This window comes from Rhodamnia argentea, chromosome 2, assembly GCF_020921035.1.
Source record: "Rhodamnia argentea isolate NSW1041297 chromosome 2, ASM2092103v1, whole genome shotgun sequence".
NCBI classification, from domain to species: domain Eukaryota; kingdom Viridiplantae; phylum Streptophyta; class Magnoliopsida; order Myrtales; family Myrtaceae; genus Rhodamnia; species Rhodamnia argentea.
The window spans coordinates 24,898,932-24,926,714 of record NC_063151.1 but is presented as its reverse complement, the minus strand read 5'-3'; the positions used below and the strand labels follow the sequence as shown (position 1 = coordinate 24,926,714).

At 41.8% G+C, this 27,783-nt stretch overlaps 5 protein-coding genes across 7 annotated transcripts; 1 reads left to right on the top strand and 4 right to left on the bottom strand.

Moving 5' to 3' along the window:
* Window positions 1–3,031: 3,031 nt before the first annotated feature.
* LOC115752687 (putative UPF0481 protein At3g02645) lies at window positions 3,032–5,095 on the bottom strand. Its single transcript, XM_048273813.1, has one exon. The coding sequence runs from the start codon at window positions 4,936–4,938 to the stop codon at window positions 3,247–3,249; it is 1,692 nt and encodes a 563-aa protein (XP_048129770.1). The 5' UTR covers window positions 4,939–5,095; the 3' UTR covers window positions 3,032–3,246.
* LOC125313759 (putative UPF0481 protein At3g02645) lies at window positions 3,032–27,617 on the bottom strand. Its single transcript, XM_048273814.1, has 3 exons — window positions 27,607–27,617; window positions 10,305–12,033; window positions 3,032–3,276 (listed from the first exon to the last, which is right to left on the bottom strand). Exons 2-3 carry the CDS (start codon window positions 11,964–11,966, stop codon window positions 3,247–3,249), a joined length of 1,692 nt encoding a protein of 563 aa, XP_048129771.1. The 5' UTR covers window positions 11,967–12,033; window positions 27,607–27,617; the 3' UTR covers window positions 3,032–3,246.
* LOC115752701 lies at window positions 13,439–16,828 on the bottom strand. The gene is made up of 9 exons (XM_048273504.1): window positions 16,702–16,828; window positions 16,261–16,436; window positions 15,446–15,627; window positions 15,081–15,365; window positions 14,939–14,997; window positions 14,806–14,842; window positions 14,640–14,711; window positions 14,223–14,547; window positions 13,439–13,853 (listed from the first exon to the last, which is right to left on the bottom strand). The coding sequence occupies exons 1-9, from the start codon at window positions 16,826–16,828 to the stop codon at window positions 13,467–13,469; spliced, it is 1,650 nt and encodes a 549-aa protein (XP_048129461.1). The 3' UTR covers window positions 13,439–13,466.
* LOC115752690 (3-isopropylmalate dehydrogenase, chloroplastic) lies at window positions 17,946–24,336 on the top strand. 2 transcript variants are annotated; one of them, XM_030690987.2, is made up of 12 exons: window positions 18,069–18,507; window positions 18,560–18,804; window positions 20,698–20,827; window positions 20,926–21,037; window positions 21,300–21,375; window positions 21,465–21,553; window positions 22,144–22,230; window positions 22,727–22,843; window positions 22,939–23,046; window positions 23,144–23,197; window positions 23,280–23,432; window positions 23,975–24,336. In XM_030690987.2, exons 3-12 carry the CDS (start codon window positions 20,721–20,723, stop codon window positions 24,047–24,049), a joined length of 978 nt encoding a protein of 325 aa, XP_030546847.1. In that variant the 5' UTR covers window positions 18,069–18,507; window positions 18,560–18,804; window positions 20,698–20,720; the 3' UTR covers window positions 24,050–24,336. The 2 variants fall into 2 exon arrangements, with proteins under 2 accessions (XP_030546846.1, XP_030546847.1); XM_030690986.2 differs by lacking the exon at window positions 18,560–18,804 and having other exon boundaries at window positions 17,946–18,212.
* LOC115752689 (pentatricopeptide repeat-containing protein At1g80550, mitochondrial) lies at window positions 24,490–26,968 on the bottom strand. 2 transcript variants are annotated; one of them, XM_048273817.1, is made up of 2 exons: window positions 25,519–26,968; window positions 24,490–25,143 (listed from the first exon to the last, which is right to left on the bottom strand). In XM_048273817.1, exon 1 carries the CDS (start codon window positions 26,947–26,949, stop codon window positions 25,624–25,626), a length of 1,326 nt encoding a protein of 441 aa, XP_048129774.1. In that variant the 5' UTR covers window positions 26,950–26,968; the 3' UTR covers window positions 24,490–25,143; window positions 25,519–25,623. The 2 variants fall into 2 exon arrangements, with proteins under 2 accessions (XP_048129774.1, XP_030546844.2); XM_030690984.2 differs by having other exon boundaries at window positions 24,492–25,143; window positions 25,639–26,968.
* Window positions 27,618–27,783: the final 166 nt, after the last annotated feature.

The window sequence follows — 27,783 nt, the reverse complement described above, 5'->3', positions numbered from 1 at the left end:
CGCACCATCTGTTAACAAATAACTACACCAGCACCTGCGCGTGACTTGCAGCTTCTTTTGTTTTTTGTTCTTGCAGCTTCTTCCCTTTCAAAAAGATGGGAAGAGATCCCGCAGCTGCGTATCTTTCTGCTGTTTCTTTCTTCGTTTGGAATAGTTGGTGCAACAGTGAAACCATAACCCTAAGTGAGAAAAGAAGAAGCCAAATGAAAGAGGAGCTCTCACTGAGATGACCCAGATGAAGAGAAGTGCAGTTTTAACACGGGTGTTCGATTTTTCCAACTCACCATAGGGTGGTCCTGACAAGCACCTCCAATTGCTCCGACTCCAAAACGATTGGCATCTTTCCTTTGCCATCCTTTTTCGCGAAAACTCTGTTTGTTATTGACCCTTCCCTCACCGTTCAAAAAGAAACTTTAATGGTTAAAACCAGCTATGACCATAAAAAAAACAAAATTTACTTCGATCTACCCGACTTTATCACCTACCGAGTGCTTTACTACCAAGTGTACAAGCATATCGACGTGTTTATCAGGCAAACAGAACCGGTTTGTGTATTTTCTCATCTCTTTATCAGGGTTTATGTCAGCACATCAAATACTCAGATTTCACCTTGATTTGTACTAGTACAGTGACCGTGCAAGGGGGCACCGGATACCACCCGAGATCAAATCTCAGGCATGCACCCTTGGATTTGTGGGGTGACATGACCAAACTATCATCATCCAACTTCTCATGACTTCGATGCCTTGGGTTAAATAAGTTCATCCACAAAACCTTGCCTAAATTACGGATATGTGAGTAATCAGGTAGATTCAGCGCAACTTCTATTCCACCTTTTTCTCGGCCCACCCGAGATCAATTCTCGGGCAACCACCCCGGATTTGTGGGGGCGACATGACCAAACGTCGGTGATAAGTTGAATTACAGACCAAGGTTGGTACCAGAAGAGATGGCGACAAGACTTGGAGCAAAGTCCGAGTAGCTTTAGAGGCTCTGAGGGCCCATTAATACTGGGAGGCCCAACACCAACTTTTGGTGCCACAGCTCATGTTGGGCTTGCTTCTTCCCTTGGCAAAAGACCTAACCTGGCAAAGTTGTAAACGATCCTTTGGGCTTAAGTACACCCCAAGTGCCATAAGTTGTGTACGACGCTCACTTTAGTCTTAAAACTTTCAAATCGATCACTTTAGTGCTAATTTTTTGTAACTTCGATCACTTCAGTACCAAAACTTTCAAAATGATCACTTAAGTGCCAACTTTTTTTAAAAACGATCATTTAAGTGCCAATATTTTTAAAAAACGATCGCTTTTAGTGTCAAATTCACCGAGCCACGTCATCTCAAATATTAATAAAAAAATGCCACGTGTCGAATTTTCGACAAGCCACGTTAGCTCTGGCACTAAAGTGATCGTTTTTAAAAGAAGTTAGCACTTAAGTGATCGAAGTTACAAAAACTTAGCACTAAAGTGATCGATTTGAATGTTTTGGCACTAAAGTGAACGCCGTACACAACTTATGGCACTTGGAGTGTACTTAAGCCCGATCCTTTGTCATGGGAGAGAGCAGAACAATTAGTTGATGGTACATGCACAAAACAATGCGTGGGAACTGGGAACGGATGGAAACTTGACTTTGAGTTGCAGATATCCTAGATGGTGATGTTCTGCAAGAGACTGATGTGGATAAGTAATCCCCAGAGGGCATCTAGGAGGAATGAGCCGCGGCAATGGCGATAAAACATTAACTCTAGGATATGAGAAGGTTGGGAAGTTGAAGTGACTGAAAATAGTTTATTCAGATTAGTATTCGTTAACAACCGTGATCTGTAGTTTATTAAGATTTGTATTATGGGTATGAGGAAAAGCTGCAGAAGATCAATATTAAACTAGGAAGGAAAGTAAAAGGTAAAAGAAAAGGCAAGAGCCAAAGCTGTCAACTTTCAGGTTGACTTCCGACCAAAAAAAAAAAAACATACTATGAGCCATGAGGTTGACAAAGCTGCTATTGCTCCATGAATCCTTCCACTAGGGTTAGAACCTAGAAACCTCCTCGACCGTGACAGAAGGCTAGGCGCCTTCACATAATTTGAGGAAGAATTATAAAAAAAAGCCTTAAAACTTATTGCAATTGTGCCAATTTAGTCTTATATATATTGTCAATTAAGTCTTAAACATTTTACATTTGTGACAGTTCATTCAATTTGGCCAGCCAGTCTTGACGTAGATTTTTTAGATAATAATTTAATAATATCTAAAAATTTTATGAGTTTTTTTTTCATTTCTTTACCTTTTTTCTTCCTAAACCCTTAGGGTCGGTGAGGGTCGGGACTCCCTCACCGGCATTGGACAATGGTGTCACTCGTCCGGATCGAGCTAGGCTATTGTGGCCCTCGCCTAGGCTAGGTGACAATCGTGATGACCTCACTTGCCCGGGCGAGGGCCCCGATGCCCTCGCCTAGTGCTGGCGAGGGCGTCCTAGCCCTAAGGGTTTAAGGAACAAAAAGCTAAAGGAAAAGGTAAAAAAAAATCATAAAGAAATTATTAAAATATAAATTAAAAAAATTCATGTTAGTATGGGTAGTGCCATGTTAGCCGGCTGGTCAAATATATTGAATTTGCACAAATATAAAAGATATAAAAATTGATTTGACAAAAAAAAAAGGTTTAGGACTGAATTGGCACAATTGCAATAGATTTAGGATTTTTTTGATAATTTTCCCCATAATTTGACAATGCAGTTTGTAATTAGAGATGACTAATCCAGCACTAAATCCATCTGACTATAATTAAGGTAGATAGTTTGACTGAGAACCGAAATAAGATAATCGCACGAGTCTCATCCATTCATACAGTCCGCACAGAGTTGGCGTGTCAACAAAAAATATGTAATAACTACAAAACACGAACAACCAACCCAGCATATAATATAATAAGTACTGAACATGCCCATGATAAATTAAGGAGAGAGACGTAATAGATTAAGCGGGAACCAACAAACCCATCAGCATCTGTCCTATTAATTAACAATGTAAGATAACCCCACTTGCATCTTTTCAATAATAGTACACCACAACCTCACAAAGGCTCCTCGTGCAGCTAAAAATCTATGAAAAACCTGCAAATTTTCACGTGCAACCAGCTCGATCCATATTGCACTGGATCTAACCATAAGAATATGCTTTTTCCTTGACTTAAAAGAAAAGACATGGAACACTTACACAGAGACACGCGCATCTTCAAGATCGATCATGTGCTTATGGCTTTGATATGAAATATACGAGAACAGCTATAGACCGAGCATACGGCTTGCAATGTCATGAGCAGCAAGAGCGCAATCGCCGCCAGCAATGCCAGGAATTGCCATGAGCCGTATACGTACTGCTTCATGAACTTGCCGAGCTTGACCTTCCACCTCCCGTTGTAGTACTTGTTCACGTCCTCGATCGCCTTGTCCAGGAAGGGCACTTTTGTCAGCCGGATCGACTTGCTCATCCCGTTCCACAGCTTCGCTACCTCCTCGTCGCTCTTCAGTCGGTTCAAGATGACTCCTCTCTCTCTCAACAGCTTCACGTCCTCGTCCGAGTCTATAATGCCGTTCATGAGCTCGGTGTAGCGCGTGAAAACCAATGGGCCTGACGCGTTGGACGACTCGTAAGCGACTAGGTTCCTCATGAACACCTCCGAGTTCACGTCCAGACTTATGGCAGGCAAGGTAAGTGTCGCTGTCTTGGTGTCGAAGCCGATGCAAGAGAGGTTACCATTGGTGGCTACGAAACGGACTCCTACATCGGATAGGTCAGAGACCGAGGGGATTGCGATCTCCTCAACTGAAGGTGGCTTGTGAGGGTTGCCGTTTTCATTTTCTGACTTGCCATCTTCTTTTTCTTGGGAGGAGAATAAGGACTCAAGAGGCCGTGCCAAGACTGAGAAAAATGGGAGTTTAGATAGAATAGTCCATGGCAGTTTAAATAGTACCTTCACTGGGTTTGAAAGAAGCAGCCTCTTGAGCATTTGAATTGGGCCCTTGTTCAACTTGGAGAGGAAATTCCAAATCACATCCCAAAGTTGCTTGATATAATTTGTGCCGCTGCTAGACGAGGCCGAAGGCGATTTTCCCTTCTCTTTCTTGTCCTCGCCGTTACCTTCCTCCTCGAAGATCTCGGGTTGTTCCTCCACTTTGGGAACTATGGTGTCATACAAGAAGTCTAGCAAGTGGGCGCAAACTGAGACTTGTATCTTGGGCAATGTCTCCATCAGTTTGAAAGGTGAGACTTCCTTGTAAAACCCCATTAGCATCGCGAGCAACATGTCATTGGCTTCGTCGAGGGACGCGAATTGGAATTCCAGCATCTTCCTCACTATGAAAAAGGGGATTTGATTCTCTAGCATGATTATATCCCTAAGGATTGCATTGTGTGCAGACTTCCTCCCTGCATAATCGACCAAATGCGACATCCTCGTCGAGACCCTCGAGAGCATCTTACCTTCTTTGATAGCATAGACTTGGAGGAACTCGAGCAAGAATGATGCGTCGATGGCCATCATCCACGCCAGTGTCTCACCGTTGACGTCCAGGTACTTGTGGTAGCAGGCTCGGACCCTCGGCTCTAGCTTTACCAGTTGCTCCACCAAATTCTGGAACTTGATCCTCTGGAATTGCTTCTGGGATCTTTTCGCCGCTGCAAGCTTGTACCTCTCCATCTCGTACATCTCTGGGCGCCAATGGTGGTATGGACCGATGGCCACTTGTTGCGGGGTGTACAAATCTGGGTCGCTAGACATTAGCACTTTCGGAACGCTGAAAATGGAGACTGGGACCTCGGTTTCATCTTCGAGCTCTTCCTCGAGCGTCCGGCGGATTTGGATCACCCACTGGACCTCATCGAAGATCTCACCCAATTTCGGCATCGACGATTGGGTTTGGACGGAGGAAGACATGTTGGCTCAGCTGCTTAATCTGTTCAAAGGAACTTTTCTGGGGGGAGTGTAGTGCAGTGAATGAGTTGTCTTTATAGATGCTTTTATGTAAAGAAATGCGTTTCTCAAGGTTGCAATTTAAATCTCCCTATAGCTACAAACTATGTTTTTTGGATCCAGTCCAGGTCAACCATGTGGACAAGCTTAGGTAGGTTTCGTTTTTCACATCTTTAATTTTAAGTTTACAAAACAGAAAAAAATAGATAGATCCATTGCGTTGATGATGTGACGAACAGAACCAATTACACTTTAAGATGGATATGTGGGAACTTGTATTTTTTCGTCGGATGTAGTGTTCGCATTGTTTCTCGACATGTAATTGACCTGATCTAGTAGAAGGAATCCGTTGTATATCGAATTTTCCTATAAATCTTGGTTTGAGTGGATCTTTTATTTATTTATTTATTTATGGCACATGTGAAATGCCTTCCCTTATAGTTTAGCTTACAAGGGACAATCATGTAGCTGACCTGCAAGGTCCACCCCTTGCTTGCATTTCATAGTCATTTCGTTTCGTTGGCTAGCATTAGTTTTCTCACCGCTGTTAGGTTTGCATAAGTTTAGCATGCTCCACGAGGTCTTTCAAAAAAGGTCAGCAGCTTTGTCTCCGTCACAGACATCTCGGAAAAAAAAAAAAGGTGATAGGGAAAATGTGTGCTCTTTGAACAGAAAAACAACATAAAATGAGTCGGCCCAATGCTGTCTCTTTCTTTATCTTATGGAGATTCAAAGCTGTTGCAAACTAAGATGGCCATCTACATGATTGCAAGGTGAAGTTGCAAGCCTCAGTTGACCGCCCCCTATGTAACAGTTCGGATTTTCAGGACAACTTGTGTCTAAGAGAGCCCATGGCAGTTCCATTTGATCTGCTCTGTTTTCTGCCTTTCTGGTATCACAGATTGCTATTTGCTCGTGTCCCCTGATGCTGTATTATAGTCTCGGCAAAGACACTTCAGGAAAATGTAATGTTCTCTTTCTTATAGGGCCACAAGATTGTGTGCGATCGATATTGTTGTGGTCGGTAGGGGAAATTTCTACGAAAGGCTGTTTTTAGGGTTTCGAGTCTTTGTTGCTTTCTCTAGATGTCATTGAATTGGCACGGCACGACCTTACCTAGCGCTTTCTTGTTTTCTTATATATGGTCAGTGTAGTATTGAACTTTAGTACACATATCATGTGATTATAGAGAGAAACCGAGGGATTGATTGCTGATAATCGTAAATGGTGCTGGTGTGCCATATTGAAGCATAAGCTCTGGAGGCTAAGTGAATGAACTACGTCTAAGCATAAATTCCTGCTCTCTGGAAAGAAATTTCAAAGGGCAAGAGTCCCTGATGAAGAGGAGACCGCGTTCAAAATGTTTGGATAAGAATCTACGAAGAAAAATGAAAGCAACTGGAGGTCACTTTCATGGTCACAAGATGACAATGTCGGGACCAGACCTATATTCTCTCGCATGTTTATCACTTACGTTGATTTTTCCAAAACCTTCACGATCATTGGCGCAGTTAATCTCAACCTTTCTCTACTCCCCAATGTTCTTGATCTGTCAAACCTGTGAACTGTCCGGTGACCAGGCGTTTCTGCCTCTCTAGCATAAAGCACCCAGAACACCGTTGAAAGCATTACCGGAACAGAAACCAAAGCCAATCCGACATAGATCCACTTATTATGAAGCCTCAGGCTTCGGTAGCGATCCTTATCGACTTGGCGGAAGGCCTCTCGAATGAAAGAGCAGTCTTGTAGGTCAGCAAGGAAAGGGCCGTAGTGATGTAAGCCGGCCGTCATCTGATCTTAGAACGCGGGTGTCAAGCCGCCCGCTGAAGTGCAAATATCATTTGCTGAGAACTCACAGACGAATTTCCAATTTTCCAACATTCCTGCACCAGATTAATGTTGGCCATTTTAATTGCTAACTCTGTATCATAAAATCATCCATTGCCTTCTCATTTGCCAATTATGTACGTATTAGAAAGTTAAGAGAGAGAAGTGAAATCTATTGGCCTCTATCAGTGAAGAGTTTCATTATAGTTCTCTAAAGCACGATAGTATTGGTGGAAATTGGGTGACGCAAATCATCAATTCATCATCAATTTCTCTTTCCTTGATGTGTGTGAGAAGACACTGCAGATCATGACTACTCTTAAGTTTCACAGGACTTGATTCAACCAGAATGTCCCATCTCCATGAAGAAACAGCTCTGATAATTGCTAATGTACAGATTCTCCAACTTACCTGCGACGCAAAGGCGAAATTTGACCTCACCATCGGCACGACTTCTGTTGGTTTTATCATGATGGGAAGGAGTGGCGCTAACGGACCAGACTGGTTGTAGTAAGAAGGAGGCCACCTCCTGCTGGAAAGTTGTGTGGTTCGAGCTGTTGCCAATGAATCTGTTGATTACACGGGACCAACTGGATGGTAACATCTTTGTCTGTAACAAAAGGTCTCTTGGGCAGTTGCATTGTCCACACAGGGAAGGATATCATCCATGGATGTGTGGGCTGTGGGAGCCTGGATCCACTCCTCCATAGTCCTTGGCAACACGGGTGTCAGCCATTGCACTGAACATTTCAGAGAAGAAGAAGAAGAGTTAGAAAGTAAAAATCGCTAGTGTTCAAGCCAACTCTAGCATGTAAATTCAGCGTAACAATAGGGGGAGCCATGTGTAATATAAGATAGACTGTTGCTGAATCAAAATGTTTGATGAAGAAGAATAAAATCACCAAAAGAAGATTACCTACCAGACACTAGCAATGATAGACAAACTATTATTCAATTACTGTTCACTCAATGACTAATCATGACAGACATATTAGTGTTCACTTAATATCCAATCATGGCAGTCCAATCACTTTTCACCATCCAATCATTACGTATTACTACTCACATATGGTCTATAAATATATGTTTGCTTCAACAACGAAGGCACGACTTTTTCTACCCAATTTGAGAAGAGCCAATCTTCTACAGAAAGTGGAAACAATCGATCAGTACAAATGCTCAATCATGTGAACATCTTAAATTAACACTAAAACTGAATTCAACACATGTTGAATCTTATCTGAATTCAGGACTTTTTTTTTTTTTTTTGCCTATCCATTAACTTTATAAATCGGAAAAGAATAAAACTTAAACGAGTGACTCAAATATGAGATCATTTGAACTTGATTATAGGGAGAACATATCTTCACTAGTTTTTATTGATCCAAGTAATGAACAACGCTAAGCTTTGTTGAGCAGTGCTCCCATTGAACTTTTGTTTTTCATTTTGTTGAACATTATACCGTCAAAAAGTTTATCTCGCCAAGCAAAGTTTAAGCTCTCGACCCCAGTAGAATTTTTGCTAAACTTGACTTCGACCCTACAACCTGCCCATGTCAAAATTATGATGAGAATTACCAAAAAAAATCCTAAACTTGTTATATTTGTGCTAATTCAATCCATCTTGTTAAGATGCATACGTGAGTTGTGTTAGAAAGTCATACAATCAAGAATTGGTGTGGTGTGGAGCGATTAATATATTCAAATTGATCCATAACTTAATGGTTTAAGTTTTTGAGTGAATATGTGTCCAACTGGATATATTGATGGGCTCAGCCTTGAGCTCCTTCTTGGTGATCTTCCGCAGTCGAGGTATCGAAATCTTGCTATGCACTCACAATAAATGGTAGTGGAAGGGGACTGTTGGTCGGTTATGTGACAATTTTTAGTAGTATTTAAATTTTTTATTCATCTTTTCTTTTTCTTTATTTCCCTATCTTCTTCAACCTCGAGCCGATCGTCGGAAGAAAAAGAAAAGAAAAAAAAAAATTCAAAAAATATGAAAATATTATAAAATTTGCCACGTCGGCGCCGCCAGAGCCACGTCAACAATTTACGGCTAAAATTGGCTTGATGGACTGAATTGACACAAATACAAAATGTTTAGGATTGAATTGACATCAATACCAAATATTTAAGATTGAATTGACAAAAAAAATTTAGGATTGGATTGGTATAATTGCAATATTTTTGATGATTTTTTTGGGTAATTTTCTCCAAAATTATGTGATATGACAAGAAGATTACATAATTTTGGGCATGTTTGGTTCTAGGACTCGCTTCAAATAACCCTTTAACCAATTGTGAAACTTTGGGCTTGTTCGGTTCAATATTTTGAAGGGGCTTTGGGGCTAAAAAGTCCCTTGGCCAAATACAATTTTGCGTTTGGTTTTCAAAGGCCTAAGGCCTTTAACCCAAAATAGCTCTGCAGGTATTTTAGAAAGTTGCATTTTCGAAATACAACTGTAATTTTTTTCTTCCGCCCTCGCTCATCTTTCATAATTCCGAAGATATCCACGAAAACCCTAATTTTGTTAGCAAAGGACTTCATCGCCGGTGAAGGCTTCGTGAGCGATCGCCCGTCTCGCCCGAGTCACGCCGCTTGTGGTCGGGCAACCCAGGCAAGGTAGCACGAGGTCGTGTGACCTAAGTGGCATTGCTTGGGTTCACACGACGGAGGCGAGGCCTAGGTTGCATAGTCCGGGGTCTCGCAACCCTAGGCAAGGCTTGGCCGGAGGCTAGATCCGGTTGTCGGAGGCCAAAACCGATCACTGCTGGTGCAAATAGTTTAATTTTTTTTTTTAGTTAGTAAAAGTCTTTATTTTTATCAAACGGCATTTACGTCAAAGTTGCTTTTCAATATATTTTTAAACTATACTTTGCCAAATACTATTTGCATTTCAAAGTCTCATTTAGCCTAAAAGTATTTGCATTTTCCCAAGTACAATTCCATGAGGTTGAACCAAGGAATAATTCAGAATTTATAAATATCTTCCTACGTTTCTATAGTTCTGCTCAGAACTCCAGGAGCACCAACTGCAAATATTTTCATTTATGCCTAAGATGTGACAACCATAAAAGGCACGCAATTCAGAATTTACCAAACGTTGTTATGCTATTGAACCCCCTGGGCAAATGGCCTGCATCTGGCCCAAAGTCTAGAGACATGGAGTTACGTGTTGTTCACGATGTTTGAAAGTAATTGTTAGAGACATGACCTAGGAAAGTGACTAATTACTAACGACAGAATACATAAACCTCCTTGAACGTAACAGAAGGTTTCGTACTTTCACATAAGTCGACAATTCTTCAGTCTGTAATTAAATGTGACTAATCCAGCACTTAAATACCCTCTGACCACAATTAAGATACGTAGTTTGACTGAAAACTGAAATAATATAATCGCACGAGTTTCATCCATTCGTACGGGCAACGAGTAGTTGGCGAATCTACAGAGAAAAATAATTGGATGATCATATGCTTGGGGTTTTGATATGAAATGCGCGAGAACAGCTATAGACCGAGCAGAAGGCATGTAATGTCAATAGCAGCAAGAGCCCGATCCCAGCCAGCACCGCCAGGAATTGCCATGAGCCGAGCACGTACTGCTTCAAGAACTTGCCGAGCTTGACCTTCCATCTCCCGTTGTAGTACTCGTTCACGTCCTCGATCGCCTTGTCCAGGAACGGCACTTTTGTCAACCGGATCGACTTGCTCATCCCGTTCCACAGCTTCGCGGCCTCCCCGTCGCTCTTCAGCCGGTTCGAAATGACCCCTCTCTCTCTCAACAGCTTCACGTCCTCATCCGAGTCTATGATGCCGTTCATGAGTTCGGTGTAGCGCGTGAAAACCAATGGGCCTGACGCGTTGCACGCCTCGTAAGCGACTAGGTTCCTCATGAACGCCTCCGAGTGCACGTCCAGACTTATGGCAGGCAAGTAAAGCGTAGCAATCTTGGCGTCGAAACTGATGCTAGCGAGGTTGCCCTTGGTGGCCAGGAAACGGACTCCTACCTTCGATAGATCAGAGACTGAGGGGATTGCGATCTCCTCAACCGAAGGTGGCTTGTGAGGATTGCCGTTTTCATTTTCTGACTGGCCCTCTTCTTTTACTTGGGATGACACTAAGGACTCAATAGGCTGTGCCAAGACTGAGAAAAATGGGAGTTTAGAGAGAATAGTCAATGGCAATTTCAATAGTGCCTTCACTGGGCTTGCAAGAATCAGCCTCTTGACAATTTCAATGGTGCCCTTGCTCAACTTGAAGAGCGAACTCCAGATTATATCGCAAAGTTGCTTGATGTACTTCGAGCCGCTGCTAGACGAGGCCAAAGGCGATATTCCCTTTTCTTTCTTGTCCTCGCTGTTACCTTCATCCTCGACGATCTCGGGTTGTTCCTCCACCTTGGGTACCATGGTGTCATACAAGAAGTCTAGCAAGTGGGCACAGGCTGAAACTTGTATCTTGGGCAATGACTCCATCAGTTTGAAAAGTGAGACTTCCTTGTAAAACCCCATTAGCAGCGCAAGCAACATGTTGTCGGCTTCGTCGAGGGACGCGAATTGGAATTCCAACATCTTCCTCAATATGAAAAGGGGGATTTGATTTTCTAGCATGACTATGTCCCTAAGGATGGCATTGTGTGCAGACTTCCTTCCTGCATGATCGACCAAATGCGACATCCTCGACGAGACCCTGGAGAGCATCTTACCTTCTTTGATCGCGTAGACTTGGAGGAACTCGAGCAAGAACGACGCGTCGATGGCCATCATCCATGCCAGCGTCTCGCCATTGAAGTCCAGGTACTTGTGATAGCAGGCTCGGACCCTCGACTCAAGCTTTACCAGTTCCTCCACCAAATTCTTGAACTCGATCCTTTGGAGTTGCTTCTGAAATCTTTTCGCCGCCGCGAGCTTGTAGCTCTCCATCTCGTACATCTCCGGGCACCAATGGTAGTATGGACCGATCGCCACTTGTTGCGGGGTGTACAAATCCGGGTCGCTAGACTTTAGTACTTTCGGGACACTGAAAATGGAGACCGGCACCTCGGTTTCGTCTTCGAGCTCTTCCTCGAGCGCCCGGCGGATTTGGATCACCCACCGGTTCTCGTCAAAGATCTCGCCCACTTTCGGCATCGAGGAGTCGGTTTGGACAAAGGAAGCCATGTTGGCTTAGCTGCTTAATCCGTTCAAAGAAACTTTTCTGGGGAGAGTCTAGTACAGTGAACGAGTTCTCTTAATAGATGCTTTTATGTGGAGAAGTGCGTTTCTCAAGGTTGCAATTCATTTCTATTTATAGCTGCAAGCTATGTTCTTTCTATCTTGTCCAAGTCATCCATGTGGACAAGTTCGTCGAAACCGCTCCTTAGGTTTCATTTTTCACAATCACTAATTTTCCATAAATAAAATCCTATAGATTCATTTCAGAAACGATGTGTTAAACCAAACCAATCACATTTTAAAAATAAACGCGTTGGAAGCTTGTATTTTTTTTTAATTGAATGTAGTAGTCAAGGTATTTCTCAACATGTGATTGACTTGATCTAATAAAATGAATCCGTTCTTTTCTCGATTTTTCCCGTAGATTTTGGAATAAATGGAATTTTCAAGGCGCATGTGAAATGCGTTCCTATGTAGTTTGGCATGCAACTACAAGGGACAATCATGTCGCTAACCTGCAAGGTCCAGCCCTAGCGTGCGTCCGATAGTCACTCGCCGCGTTGGCTTCCGGGAACTAAGTTTTTCATGAGTTCAACGTGATCCTTGAGACGGTAAAGAAAGGTCAGCAGCCTTTCTCTGTCGCACAGCTAACGAAAAAACCAAAGGTGGTAGGGGGGAAAATATGGGAACCTTGGCAAAAAAAGACAACATATGGTGGTCATAGTCAACCTTCGCTGTGGAACCAAGAGTCGTGGCAATGCCGTCTGCGTCTCTCCTTTCATCTTACTGAATTTCAAAGCCGTACATACAGACCAGGAAAATTTGCCTGTTGCACGATTGCAAGGTGAAACTGCAGGGACATGTAATCCTCAGTCGACCACCGCCCATGTACAGTTTCCATCTCTTCCGCACTATTTTTCTGGTCTCACAGCTTTGCTAATTGCTTATGCTTTAGCACGAGCTTAGCTAATTTCCTCATGTAGGGTCGTCATTATATAGATGTCGTCATCGCATGTTGTTTCCCCAAGTACATCGGAACAAACTCGAATGTGTAAATAGGAGAGAAGGAAAGAACAGAATTCTGCCAGAGATGCAAATATCGCGGGCTTATAGCGAGAGACCGAGGGAGGGATGGATGGATGGTTGTTATATTCCGATCTAAGGGAAGAACATGTAACTAGCTTTGACAACTCGGGACGACTCAAGTTGTAAATGATGCCGGTGCGCCATGTTTAAGCGTAAATTATTTTCCTACTCTCTGGAAAGAAATTTCAAGGGCAAGAGTCCCTGATGCAGAGGAAAATGACGTTCCAACATGTTGGAAAAGAATCTTTGAAGAAAGATGAATGTGACCGAGCTCACACCTTCGGGACCAGACCTATATTCTCTCACGTCTTTCGCAAATGCTGATTTTTTTCCAATACCTTACGTGATGGGTTGAGAATCTTTTTCCACAGTAGACAAGAGATAGAATGAAGTGAGAATTTGCGCGATTCATTGGCGCAGTTAATCTCGACCGTTTTCTACTCCCGACGATTGATCTTGATCTGTCAAAGCTACGAACTGTTCGGTGACCGGGCGTTTCCGCCTCTCTCTCGCATAAACCACCCAGAATACCAATGAAAGCATTACTGAGGCAGAAACCAAAGCCAACCCGACATAGATCCGCTCACTATAGAGCCTCAGGCCAGGACAGTAATCCTTTTCGACTTGACGGAAGGCCTCTCGAGCGAAGGAGCAGTCTTGTAGGTCAACAAGGAATGGACCGTAGTAATATAAGCCGTAGCTTACATTGACAATGGCTGTAATCTGGTCGTAGAATACGGGCGTCAAGCGGCCCACTGAAGTGCAAAGATTATTTGCTGACACCTCACAGACGTATTTCCTCCATTCCTGCACCGGAATATTGCGGCTATGTTAATTGCAAAGCTCTCTGCAAACTCTGTACTAGAAAATCATCCATGGCCTTCTCATTTGACAAATATGTATACACGACCCTTAGAAGCTTCCAAAAGAGAAGTGAAATCTAATGGCCTTGATCAGTGAATAGATACATTACACAGTTCTTCTCTTAAGCACGCTAGTGTTCGTGGTAAGTTGTCTGATGAAAATTATCCTCAACTTCTCTTTCCTCGATATGTATGAGAAAACATTGCAGATCATAACTACTATAAGTTTCACAGGACTTGATTCGACTAGGCTGTCCCATCTCCATGAAGAAACAGCTTTAGTAATTGCTAGCGTACAGATTCTCTGGCTTACCTGCGAAGCGCTGTCAAAGTTGACCTCGCCATCGGCGCAGCTTCTATCAGTTTTATCATGGTGGAAAGGATTACAAAGTAGCGGCACTAATGGGCCAGACTGGTTGAAGTAAACAGGGCCACTGCCTGCTGGAAAGTTGTGATTTGAGATATTGCCGATGAATCTGTTGACTACGTGGACCAACTGGAAGGTAACATCTTTGGTCTGTAACAAGGTCTCTTGCGCAGTAGCATTGTCCATACAGGGAAGGATATCATCCATGGATGTGTGGGCTGTGGGATTTTGGATCCATTCTTCCATGGCAACACAGGTGTCACCCATTGCACTGAAAATTTTAGAGAACAGAAGACTGAGAGACAAACCATAAGGCTTATGGGGCAACAACAGACAGATCACGAAGGGATCCCCTGCACTTACTTGTGGAGAATGAGAAATAGTCCGCATAAAACGAATGTAACAGTGACCAAGATCCAACCCAAAGTTGACAATCTGCAAGAAGTCCACATTCTGGGTGAAAAAAAAGTGGATAAAAGGGAAAATACTTCCTGAAAAGTAAGGACATATTAACAGCTGAATCACTCACAAGGACACGAGTGGCTGAACTCCTAGAACCAATAGAACTGCCATGAGTAACAATCAAACGTGTGAGGGAATTTCGCTATTAGTCACTAGGGATATATGCAGTTGATCCTGAGTGCGAGAACAGATAGTCTTACCAAAGCCAAGCAAAGCCAAGAGGAGCATCATAGCTGCAACTATGATAACAGCCAATCTTCTGCAGAAAGTGGAAACAATCAATCAGTACAAATGCTGAAATAGAAAAAGATGTACAGGACAGAACATTGATTAATCACTCACACTGAATTCAACACATGCTGAATCTTATCTGAATTCTGGTCTGCTTTTCTATCAATTGTGGTTGCTGAAGAATTAATCTTAGTTTCTACTTTGTCAATGTTGTGCTGGATATTCGGTGGTAAAGCTACTTGATCCACTCCAACACGCTTAGCGGCAGCAAGGTAATCAGATACGTTATTAAGCTTTTCAACCGTAGTATCAGCCTGCTTCACCACATATTTCAGCGTGCTACTTGTGCTTCCACGGAACTTCTCCTGGCCGGTGAACAGGACAATGCTTCCGACACTTGAAAGAACAGATAAGACATCATTCACATGGTTCACATCACTTGTTTTTGACATAACAAAGAGAAGGGAGGAACCTACATAGCCGCTGTAATGAATAGTCCAAGTAGAGACAGAGCATATTTGGATTTTGAATTGCCATTAGACTGTTTGAGGCGGTGGCAGCAGTAGTGGCGAACACATATGATGCAAAGGCATAGACCAAACCCCAGAAACCAAATTGCGGCAATGACAAACAATGGAGCAGCAGTAAATGCAACAGACTGTTAAATGAAAGTAATTAGAATACTTTTAGAGTTACAGCTATATAAAACAACACAAAATGAATACTGACATCTGTCGGCAAGTATATGGAGCTCTCTACTGCAGATAAATGAGACCATCAACAAGGGAAAAAGTGCTGGCGATTAGGGAACCGACTCTTCCATTTGACTGAAATAAATCATAAACCAAGAGCTTGCCCTTGAGAGTGTAGGCAATGAAAAAAATGGACTTGCAATGGAAACATCATCAGCATAACCGGGTAATGAGAACAAAAGGTACGGATGAAATGTGAAAAGGAACTCCATTTGTCTAAAAAAAAATGGAACACATTGGAAGTTCACCATCTGAAATCCAGCCACTGAAGATGTAGCCAATGTGGAATGGCTCTTTCTTTTTTTTCTTCTTTTTAGTAAGTCAATAAGGAATCATAGGACAGAACTAACTCTGCCATCACAGCAAAACTACCAAACATCCCAAATAAGAACATATTTGTCACCCAGCCCTGCACCCCCCTCTCTAGGCATATTTGTCATCAAAAATACTAAATAAAACGAACATGTTCCTGGTTATAATTTCATAAACTCATTGAAGGATCAAACAGAACAGAGAGGGAATTAAACGATAGCACTGACAAATAAGTAATGTCTGCTGCTGATGTTCCAACCCCCCTTGTAGTGCCTGAAATCATCCAGAGGGTCTCTCCTGCGTGTTCTCTTTTCAGCTAATACCAGCGTCGAATTCTGTACCCCACCTTCATTCTTTCCTTCAAGAACTAGCCTCCTCTCTTCCCACCGAACCACATCAAACTCTGCCAAAACAGCGATTTCTTCAGCAGAAAAGAAATGGTCGTTTTGTCATACATAATGTCAGTCATAACACAGAAAACAACAAGAAGGAGGCCATCAAGCCCATGTAAAACCACACATGATCGAAAGAGGCGCTCCACAAGTTGAACTGCCGTGCTGAAAGAGTGATCACACGTCCAGCTTAAATCCGCACTAGGCTCATCGAAGATCAAGTTTAAAAATTGCAAGAACGAAACAGGGGAGGACCAGAAAAGAAAGAATGTTTACTCGGAGAGCGTGCGGTCTGTGGGTGGTGGAGATGAGAACCGCCGTCAGAGAATGAAATGGAGACCGAACAGATGAGGAGAACAGCGAGGAGAAGAAGAGGGGAGTGAGATTCGACAGAAGCAAACATTATGCAAGCTCTTGCCCTGTTGTGTGTGGTTATCCTGCAGGAGGAATGTGCTATTTGATGAACGAAGAAGTTTTTTTGGCGCCTTAAACTTATCGAGAGGACAAGGGTGCTGCTCTTTTGTCTTCCCGGCCTGACATTCTATGCGCACTTTTAACGTCTTGTGTTCGTTTTGTTTCTTGCTCCTCGTAACTGCATGCACGTTCGGCTCTGAAACCGCTCTCTCTGTCTCGAGCGATGCTCCATGCGGATATATATTCTCGAATCATCCTCGCTTCCATTGATCGTCCGCATTCCTAAGGTCCTCTCTTTTGTCATGATAAACGTACCGACTTTGACAAAGTGAGGGATGTCCTAAGTCATTTTCTTGTGGCTGGGGACAGCCAAGAAGTCTTCATTTGACTATCATTCTGTGTGCAGAGGGCAATGACTAATGGGAGTTGGCCAAAACAAGAGTGATGGCTAATGGTTAAACCTTCAAAAGTTTCTCTCTTAAGGAATAAGCATGATTGACTCCTTTTTTCCCCCTATTGTATGGATTAGAGTACATTCTAATATTCCCACTTTCGTTTATGAAGGAATAAGCCAGCCCTTTAAAGGAAAAGAAAAGAGCAGAAAACACAAAAATTTGAGAAAAAAATATTAATATACTATTAAAAATTGTTTATGGCCGACATCCATGGATAGCATCTATATCGGTGATTTCTGAATTGGCACAAATGCAAAATACTTTTGACTGAATTGACACAATTATAATAAGTTTATAATATTTTTGATAATTTTTCAGTTTCACTTTGGATTGGGCGAAAAGATATCTTAGGCATTAAGTGTGAAGATAGAAATCATGAACAAAGAAATTTAGATTATCAAATATATAGGATATTAATATTGAATAAAAGTAAAAAAAAAGTGATTTTTCTGTTTTTAATTTTTTTTTGTGGTCGAAGTTTTTATTATTAATTTGTTTTTTGGTCAAAGTGTGTTTTTTTATTAATTGATCATCCAATTTTGTGCATGCTCCGACCAAAAACCAGTCTTTGTGCTTGCGTAAACACGTGATTAAACCAAGACACGTGCAGAGAGATTTTGTTTTCCAACAGGAGTCCCCAAGCAGCCAAGCCTTTATTTCTGCTTAACACTCTCTCTCTCTCTCTCTCTCTCCGAACGATGGCGTCTCTGCAACTGAATCTCAAATCCCTCGGAGGCCCCTATTGCCACCACGACGCTTCACTCCCCAAGCAATGCCCTCCTAAAATGGGCAGGATCAGGTGCGGCGCGACCACACCCACAAGAAGCTACTCCATCACTCTCCTTCCCGGCGATGGCATCGGCCCCGAAGTCATCTCCGTCGCCAAAGGCGTCCTTAGCCTCGCTGGTTCACTTGAAGGTCCTCTTTTTTCCTTCGACTTCTGTACGCTGTTTCTTGGGTTTTTTTGGAACACCCTTCTGTTTTTGCTCGCCGTTTGATTGAAGCCCGTTTAGCTCTGAAGGTTGTATTATGTTGAAGTTCCCTCCTTTTGTGGTCCCGGATCCGCAGGACATGTGTTCTGAGTACTGTCAACTGTCAAGTGAATATGAGATTCAAGCGGGATGAACTGACTGAATTTGATTTTAGCTGGACAGCCTGAAAACTCTCCTATGCTGGGAGACTTCGGCTAATAAACTCTGTTGTTTACAGTTTGGTGAATATTTGGTGCCGAATTTAGTTGATTTTTTCTCGGGAGAGGTAAGCAGGATGCTCGTGGTGGCTCTAGAGTTAGTTGGGACTTTGCATGCCTTCCTAAGCAGGAGGGAGGGCTTGGACTTCATAAGCTGCATCCATGAGGAACATACATTCTATTAGGAGATGCTTGTGAAGATTATCGAGGGCCGATTCTCTTTGGATTGCCTGGATTTATCACTATCCTTTGACAAGGAGTAGCATATTGTCTATTTCAGCCTTTGCTGATTTCACTTTTGCTCGAAGAAAGATTTTGAAGGTCAGATCTTACCTTAAACCTGTCATTTGGAAATGTCATAGGACATGGGAACCCACATACTTATGCGTAGACAATTGGCATCCTCATGGAACTCTTCTGGATATTATTGGAGAGTTTTATATGATTGCGGTCTACCTATAGCTGCTAAGGTTACAGATGTTATCTCAAACTCCAATTGGCACTGCCCTTATGCCAGATCAGATGAGTTGGTGGCTATTCAAGCTGCCCTCTGCGGAACTATTTCCCAAACTTGTCAGTGGATGACAAATTTCTTTGCACTACTTCTCCTAATGTTGTATTGAATTCTTCTGTTACTTAGGCATTTTTTAGGGATAGTGAACCAAAAGTGGATTGGCAACGATTAATTTGGTTCTCTACAAATGTTCCTAGATTAGGTTTCATATCTTGGTTAGCCATTTTAAAGGGGTGCCAACTTCTGATAGGATCTTGAGATGGACTTCAGCCTCTGCCCTGCTATTATGTATCTTATGCAGTCAAGAGAAGGATTCTTGTGTACATCTCTTCTTTGTATGTGATACTCTGCTCATATCTGGAGAAGGGTACTTTTCTTATGTCTTACTTATAGAAATCCTGGAAATTAGGATGTCGAGTTTGTCTGGATCAAGATGAGTGCTGGGGGTTGTAGTTCTAAGGCTATACTTGTAATAATCCAGCCTTTATCATGTATGGAGAGGTAGGAATGAGCAAATGCATTTACATTCTGCTCCAAATGACGATCAGGTGTTTAAGTTGATTAAATTTGCAGTCAAATGCTGCTTGGGAGGGAATGTTCTCTTGGGCATAAGGTGGCTTCAGCTTAGGCTTTACTGCTTTGTCTGAATTGGAATATCCATTTCGATAAGCACTATTAAATGCAGATGGGTGCTGCTTTAGTTGCATAGCTGAATGCTGTCGTTGTTATATTATGTTTTGCAGTTAAGTTCTGCTATGTTGCAAGCTTATACTGGTGCTTTTGCTTTGATGAGGGATTGTTTAGTTCTAGTTGATGTGGGCTTGTAATGGGATATACCCCATTCTTCTAGTTGAAATGAAAAGCTAACTTACTAATAAATGAAAAAAAAAATTGGATGTTATCAATGTCGAGGAAAATGATGTTAGCTGAATGTGAAATTCATCCTCAATTCCATGAGGTGTGAAACTATTTTTTTTTTTTTTTATCTCAGGATCAGTATCCCGATTAATTAGAGGATTGCTGCTAGTAATGAAATGGTAACATTGCGAATATCAAAAATTTGAATGCTTCCTACTGGTGTGATTTTCTCATGTATCGTATTCGGTCGGTTGAAGCTAATTGAGCACCAAAGTTCCATCCTTTGTGTGTATTCAATTCTTTTTTTGTCGGGTACTGGTACTTGCATGTTAAGTATCGTGTAGTCTTGGTCCCGTTGAAGTGTAGCTCTCTGTCTAGTGTAAGAGCTTGTTGCTTGGTGAAATTGGTCAAATTAACATCGAGGAATGTCCAATTAAAGAACTGTTCAACCAAAGTTCATCCTTACTTCCATGAAAGAGTGAAAAAAGAACAAATAGTCTAACTCCTTTTATTTTATGAGTAGTAATTGATTTTGTTAAAGATCGCTGCTATTAAAACACTACAATTTCATAAAAATCAGGAAGGGGAAGTATTGCTACTGCTGGATGATAGCCCCTATCGTCTAACAAATATGTGTTCTCGTATCGTAAAAGCCCTGCCAGAGTTGAATTATTAGATTTACTGCTAAACCATATCATTACTTTGATCTTCCCCCCTCCGTTTCCACTTTACTGTCGTTCTTTTTGATATTCTAATTCTTTAGCCCCAAATGTGGAATGTCCAAATATTTTCAGATCGATCATGGGAGTGATTTCTCAAGTGTTTTGTGTGCTATCTCTTAGGTATTGAATTTGGTTTCCAAGAGATGCCTATGGGAGGAGCCGCTTTGGATTTGACTGGAGTTCCATTGCCTGATGAAACACTATCAGCAGCTCGGCAATCTGATGCAGTTCTTCTTGGAGCAATTGGAGGGTATTTTCTTCCCTGCAATCTTTCCTTCATAACTATACTATAGTCTATTCCTGCCTTTTGTTGTAAAACTTTTTCTTGTTCTTTTTCCTTATACTAAGGTATAAGTGGGACAATAACGAAAAACATTTGAAGCCAGAAACTGGGCTGCTTCAATTAAGAGAAGGTCTTAAAGTATTTGCAAACTTACGGCCAGCTACTGTATTACCTCAGGTTGTTTTTAACCACTTTCTTAATTGCCTGGTTTCGTATATTTTTCATTATGTTTTATGAACTAAAGATTACATGGCAAGCTGCCTCTGTTTCTTTTATGGGGTCATTGGATAGCTTGTATTTGGTTGATTTGCTTATTTTAGTGATAATTCTTGCTCGACTACATTTGATTTCTTTGTATATTTTTGTATGCATGTGTTCTAATATTACCTTAATCACTGAAGAGATTGTCTCACTCTTTCATATGGATCTTCCTTCCCAGTTAGTTGATGCTTCAACTTTGAAGAAAGAAGTTGCTGAAGGTGTTGACCTAATGGTTGTAAGGGAGCTCACAGGCGGTTAGTTTCCAATATTTATTTGTCCATTCATGCTTGAATTTTTATCAGTATGATGTTGATGATTGTCTGTTATTTCCTCGTATGAACAGGAATATACTTTGGGAAACCAAGGGGTTTTAGTTCCAATCAAAATGGTGAGGAGATTGGTTTCAATACTGAAATATATGCAACAAGTGAGGTAACTTGTTTTTTCTCGTCTTGTCACAACCGTAAACGTAATCAAATCATTTTCTACTTGATTAGGGTCTCTTTTCCTCAGCCTATAAGCCGTTACTCGTCCCATACGTTCATTGTACCACTCCTTAACTTGATAAAGTTGTAGTCAGCACAATTCTGTCTGTCATATGCATTATTGTAGATAGGCATTGAAATTCTCCGTCCTCCATCAATCTTCAACGTATCATCTTCTTTGTTTATAGAATCTTGATCAACATATTTTACCACTTCTTCATTGTATGTGAACTTATTGGGCAATGTTTTTTCTCTGTCGGACTGTTCTTGTGTGGATTGGGAAGCTACCATATTTATTCTGTGTGGATACTGGATGGTAAGTATAGATCTTTAATAGTGTAGATGTAGCAGAATTGCGACATGGAAGGCTCTTCTACATTTACCCTTGGCTTATTTTTTTTTCCTTTTCCGAATGTTTCGGTGGCATGCTTCCCTTTTCCTCCCTTCCTGACTTAGGCTTGGTCCGATATATATTACTTGTTCTTTTCCTGTTCCAGATATTTGATAAACATGATAACCAACTTATTTTCATGGCAGATTGATCGCATTGCTCGAGTTGCTTTTGAGACTGCCCGAAAGAGGCATCGAAAGCTTTGCTCCGTTGACAAGGCTAACGTATTGGAGGTACGAAACTTTTTTGAGCTCTTTGCAAGGATAGTTTTATATTCTTGCACGAATGCTGGCATTTCAAGTGTACTTGAAATTAAGGGACTTGGAAGTCTTGAAGAATATTTATCGATTCAATCATTCTGGGAGATTGCTTGATGTTGTCCAGTTATGAAGTTTCATGCTTTTGAGATAGTAACCTATCTGCAAGGTGCAATCCTATACGTAGATTATTGTTGCTTCAATGTCAATTTTTGTCTAAGTTGTGAAACTCTAGAAGCAAGTGAATTTGAGAATTTCATATGACCTCGAAACATGAAACACAATTTGTCTCTCTGAAAGTCAAGTTCTCGCTTTTTTTGACAAATCTTTTCTTCCTTTTTGATAGGCCAGATGACTGTCACAAGCATACTGAATAACGCCCCATCAGTTCCCTTTGTTAGGTCATTTACTAGGTTTTTTGGCTTATAACTGAAAGGGTAGTTTGAACCCATTCTTTCATTTGAGTGATTAGGCATCAATGCTTTGGCGGAGAAGAGTCACAGCGATTGCCCTCGAATACCCTGATGTTGAACTAACCCATATGTACGTAGACAATGCTGCAATGCAGCTCGTTCGTAATCCAAAGCAGGTATGCTCTTCACGAACATCATTTCTTCTCTTTATTAGAAGACACGAATTTGCAATTGTGAGACCAGTAATCATAATAACTCGTGAATTATGCAGTTTGATACAATTGTAACAAACAATATATTTGGTGATATATTGTCTGATGAGGCTTCGATGATTACTGGAAGTATTGGGATGCTTCCATCAGCAAGTCTTGGCGAGAAGGTAAGAAGCTTGTTGATTGTTTATGGTCACCACTTTTGTTAAAAATTATACTTTTGGACTGACTTTTTAAGCTCAACACTTTATTTTGTTGACACAGGGGCCTGGACTTTTTGAACCTATTCACGGTTCTGCTCCCGATATTGCTGGACAGGTTAAGTTTGAAAATACGAAAATGTTTTTCAATGCAATACAGATTAGAATGTACTTATTTAGTTCCCCAATATGTTGTACAGGATAAGGCAAACCCCTTGGCGACTGTGTTAAGTGCTGCTATGCTTTTGAAGTATGGATTAGGGGAGAAAAATGCAGCAGAGCGAATAGAAGCTGCTGTCCTCGATACTCTTAATAGAGGCTTCCGGACTGGTGACATATATTCTGACGGCAATGTATGTGCATTTCTTTCATTTCTGCAGTCTGCAAGTTTGCTCTCCTGGGGACTCACTCGAAGATTCATTGACATCATTCTTGATTGATTTTATACTTGGTGAATACTTTCAAGTGGTCAACTGAATCCATGGCACGCACAATTGCGTGCCCTACAAACTTTTTTCTAGAGAAAAGAACAGTGACTGAAACTGGGAGAAGGGATTCAATAAGCTCTCTCTCATGTCTTCCAATAACCATGGGCCTTATTTTCTTGCTTGAGTGGAAGGAGTTGGTTCGGCTACATACTTGGTGAATAGCTACATATTGAATTAGCTTACAGAAGTTCTCGACCTTTTTTCCACTGTGTCTGGTTGAAGAGATTATAGCAGGTGATGGGAACTGCACATAACTTGGGCAACGGCTATTAAATTTGATGGATGTGCCTTTCCTGTATGCTCTCTGCCTACTGGACGTTTTCCTTTCAGAATAGATGATATGCAAGCATTATCAACTGTAGCAACTTGATTAGTTGACTAGTCTTGTCTAACTCTTCCATATGCAGACATTGGTAGGATGCAAACAAATGGGTGAAGAGGTACTAAAGTCGGTGGAATCTGAAGTTCTGGCGACAATATAAGTAGGAGGGTGTCCTAATTACAAAGATTGCAAAGATTGTAACAAGAGAACTGAGTTGCCGCTCTGAAAGATCAGCTAGACATCAGCCAGAGATCTACTTGGTACGGCATTGGCTATTTCATTATTTTCAGATTGAGCACCTATATCAAAACAGTTTAACATTTCGTGGTGATGTTGGTATCACTCAGAGTATTCATCCATTTACAGGCTTTGTTAATTTGTGCTGCAGAAACTATATAGACTAATGTGAAATTACAGACAATGTGAGATTCTCGTTCCTTCTGTTTATTGCCGAATCTCCACTGGGCAGAGCGAGTATGGCAGATGAATGAACATGAGACTGCAGAGAGTAAGATGATTGAGGAAAACTCGAAAAGACTGGAGTATGAGGACACAAGTTCACTGTTAGATATGAGTAATGCTAAGAACAGTAGTGGTATACTAAGACAATCTACCAAATTTGATTCACTATTAGATCCGATGGGCTTGCATGAACTGTTATGCAAATCCACCACCTCATGCCATGCATCCACTTCTCCAAAGTTCACATACTCGACAAAAAAATAGTACCATCACATTCACATTAGTATACCAAATTCTTGCTTTGTCATTTCAATAACAGTTAAAAAAATGTAGCTGCGACCCCGAGGACAGAACTACTTTCTGAATCAACTGCCCATCCCAACGTTCCCAGTCTCTTAACTCTTGTATCGATGAAGCAGCGCACATTGACCTTGAGGGAAATCTGGACAATTCGATGCTTCTGCTCTTCAGCATGATATGAATTCCTTTACCTGAAGATACTCAACTAAAAGAAGAAGTTGAAAAAAGAACGAGCATCATCAAACTTTCAAGAAAAACTGCTTCAAAGGAAATTGTTTGTTCTTCTAAATCTTGAGCCCATCTTTAGTGTTTGAGCTCTCTCCCCGGGCAGAACTTCAGGAGGAGACCTGACTCTTGATCATGCTTGCCTGTGTGTATCATGACCGGACCATCATCCAAGGCGCAAAACTAGCAGATTTCAATCGGTGGATCAACATGGTATCCGCTGTGGAGATGTTACCGTTGTTCTTGAAGCACAGTAGCTGCACTTATCTGCACCCTGCAGCAAGCATGCAAAGATTCATGTTGTCTACTCAATGATATTAACATTACATACTAAACACGGCATGTTTCGCACAGGATTACCAGAAAACACCATTTCAATCGATACACTAATGATTTGGCACGTTAAATGAGCATTCCAAATGTTTCAACACAAATAATCACATTACGTACCCAAAGTACATGTTTTATCTAAATATTTTGTATTAGAAACATAATTAAACATAATAAATGTTGTTTGAATAAGAAACCTATTGAGTTAGATATGTTTGAAATGCATTATACTATCTATATTTTCTTGATTGTAACTAAAAAAATCATGTGCTACCTAACTCTATGATCAAAAGAAGCCTACTCCGATAGTACCGCATTTTTTGCGAGTGACATTCCATGCTACCGTTTTGGTTCCACTTGTGGAGCAATCCACGCTCCAGGTAACCTGTGTTTAGCATGGCAGCTTGTAAGTTTCGGCTATCGAGAACCTTCCTCTGATTTTGGCGCCAGCTCTACCCTAGGCTTGGGGGAAAGACCTTTGGCAAGCATCTCCTCGTCGTACCTTCGAGCCATATCTATCATGCCTTTGTCCACCAAAGCATCGATCAAGGCATTGTACGCAGATTCATCAGGACTAGCTCCTAGTTCTTCCATCTTATTCCATAACATCAAGACAGGCCTGAGAAATCCCCACCTCCCAAACTTCCTCATGAGCATCACATACGTGTCCATCCTAGGGTCGACTCCGGTCCCAATCATCCTATAAAATAATCTCAGTATCTCTCTAGGCTTCTCCAACGAACCAAACAGGCAGTTATAAGTAACCACATTTGGTTTACAACCGCCCTTGCGCATTTCGTCGAGCAGTTTATGCGCATCCCGGACCCTGCCATTGTCGCACAAGAGCTTGATGATGGTGTTGTTTGTCACCACATTGGGCTCACAACCCAATTCTCTCATCTCCCTACACAAACGAATTGCGAAGTCCACGCCTTCCGAGAGCCCGACGGCGCGAACAACGGTGTTATATGCCACGACATCAAGCTTAATCCCCTTCCTCTTCATCTCCTTGTACAGCTTTACCGCCTTCCACGGCTTCCTTCTCTTGCACTCGATGTCCATGTAAATCGAGTACGAGTGCAAGTCCTTCTTAATGCCCTTCTTATCCATCTCTTCCCAGAATTCCCCGCACTTACTCCACCACCCCATCTTGAACCACCCGCGAAGAATCATGTTACAGATCTTTGTGTCATCGACATCGAAGCCCAACTCCGCCTTCTTGTCCTTGCCGAAACAGAGCTCGTGAGCTTCCATCACATGCTTGTACTCGCACAACGCGTCTACGAAATTGTAATAACCGGTCTCGTCCTTCAGACCGAACTCATCGAGCCTATCGTACGTCCTGGATGCTTCATCGACCAGATGGGCACTCACGTACCGCTTGAACATGATCCGGAACGTGACGTGGTCCGGGAACGAGAGCGGGTCGTCCCGCATTCGGTCAATCAAGCTCCAAGAGAGGTCGAACTCGAAGACCTTACCCAAAATGTCGATCATGCGGTTGTAGGTATCGGTGGTGTGCCGGAAGCGGCACTGCTGCTCGGCCCAGTTGAAGAAGTCGAGGGCTTTCCTCCAGTCATTGGCGTAGCCGGAGAGGGCGCCGCAGACGGAGGCGGGCGACAAGTCTGGGGGGTCCGGCGTGGGCTGCGGAGAGGACGAGAGGGAGAAGCGGCGCGAAAGGAGGAGCTTGACGCGAGGGAGGAGAGAGGGTGAGGTGGAAAGCGTTCGGATCGTTCTTTCCATTGCTGGAATTGCAGTGAAAGCAAGGCTTTCATTAGCGAATAACGAAGAAGAAGACGACGGAGGCTGAATGTGTTACAGCCTTTTCGAACTTCGATAATGGGCCAAGTGACCGAGCAATTGGACTAAGCCCAGCCCAGCCCCTAAATAATTTTAAAATTCAGTTCTTTGTTCGAGCCCAACATCTAAATTGTTTTTTTTTTTTTTTTTGGCGTCAAAACAGGACCTAAAATCTTTCAAAACATACATAGTACATACGACGAATCGAAAATCTTTTGATGATTTTTCTTTTAAGTTCGGAATACTTCTTCTAGAAATTTCTGAGGGAAACGGTAAGTGCTTTCTTTTCCAAAAACTAAATAGATATTTCCTTTAAATGGAGAGCTCTTCTAATTACAATTTAGAGGCGCAATTATCTACCTACTTCTATTCACGTCCCTCATCAAATTGATTTTAGAGTGACCTCAAACGGCTAACTTCGAAAATTAAAAAAAAGTCACTGTCTTCTCATGCAACCGTAATGAGCAAACAAAATCCGTAAAGTTGTGTGATATTTGCGAGAAGTCAAGTTTTCTTATAATTCCTAAATGCCCTTGCCGCCGAGAAATTGATCGAAACAAAACCATTTTTTTTTCCGAAAAATAAAACCATTTATTTCACATGCTTTTTAGTAGTTTAATTGAATCGCTTGGGGTTCTATGGAACCTCATGTTACATTATCGTTATAGAACCCCATAGGCTGACCCTCATGGAGGCCTCACCTCACGGCAATCCATGGAAGAAAATGAAAGAAAAAAGTAAATCTTTGTGAAATGAAATTAGGAAAGATTTGAATTC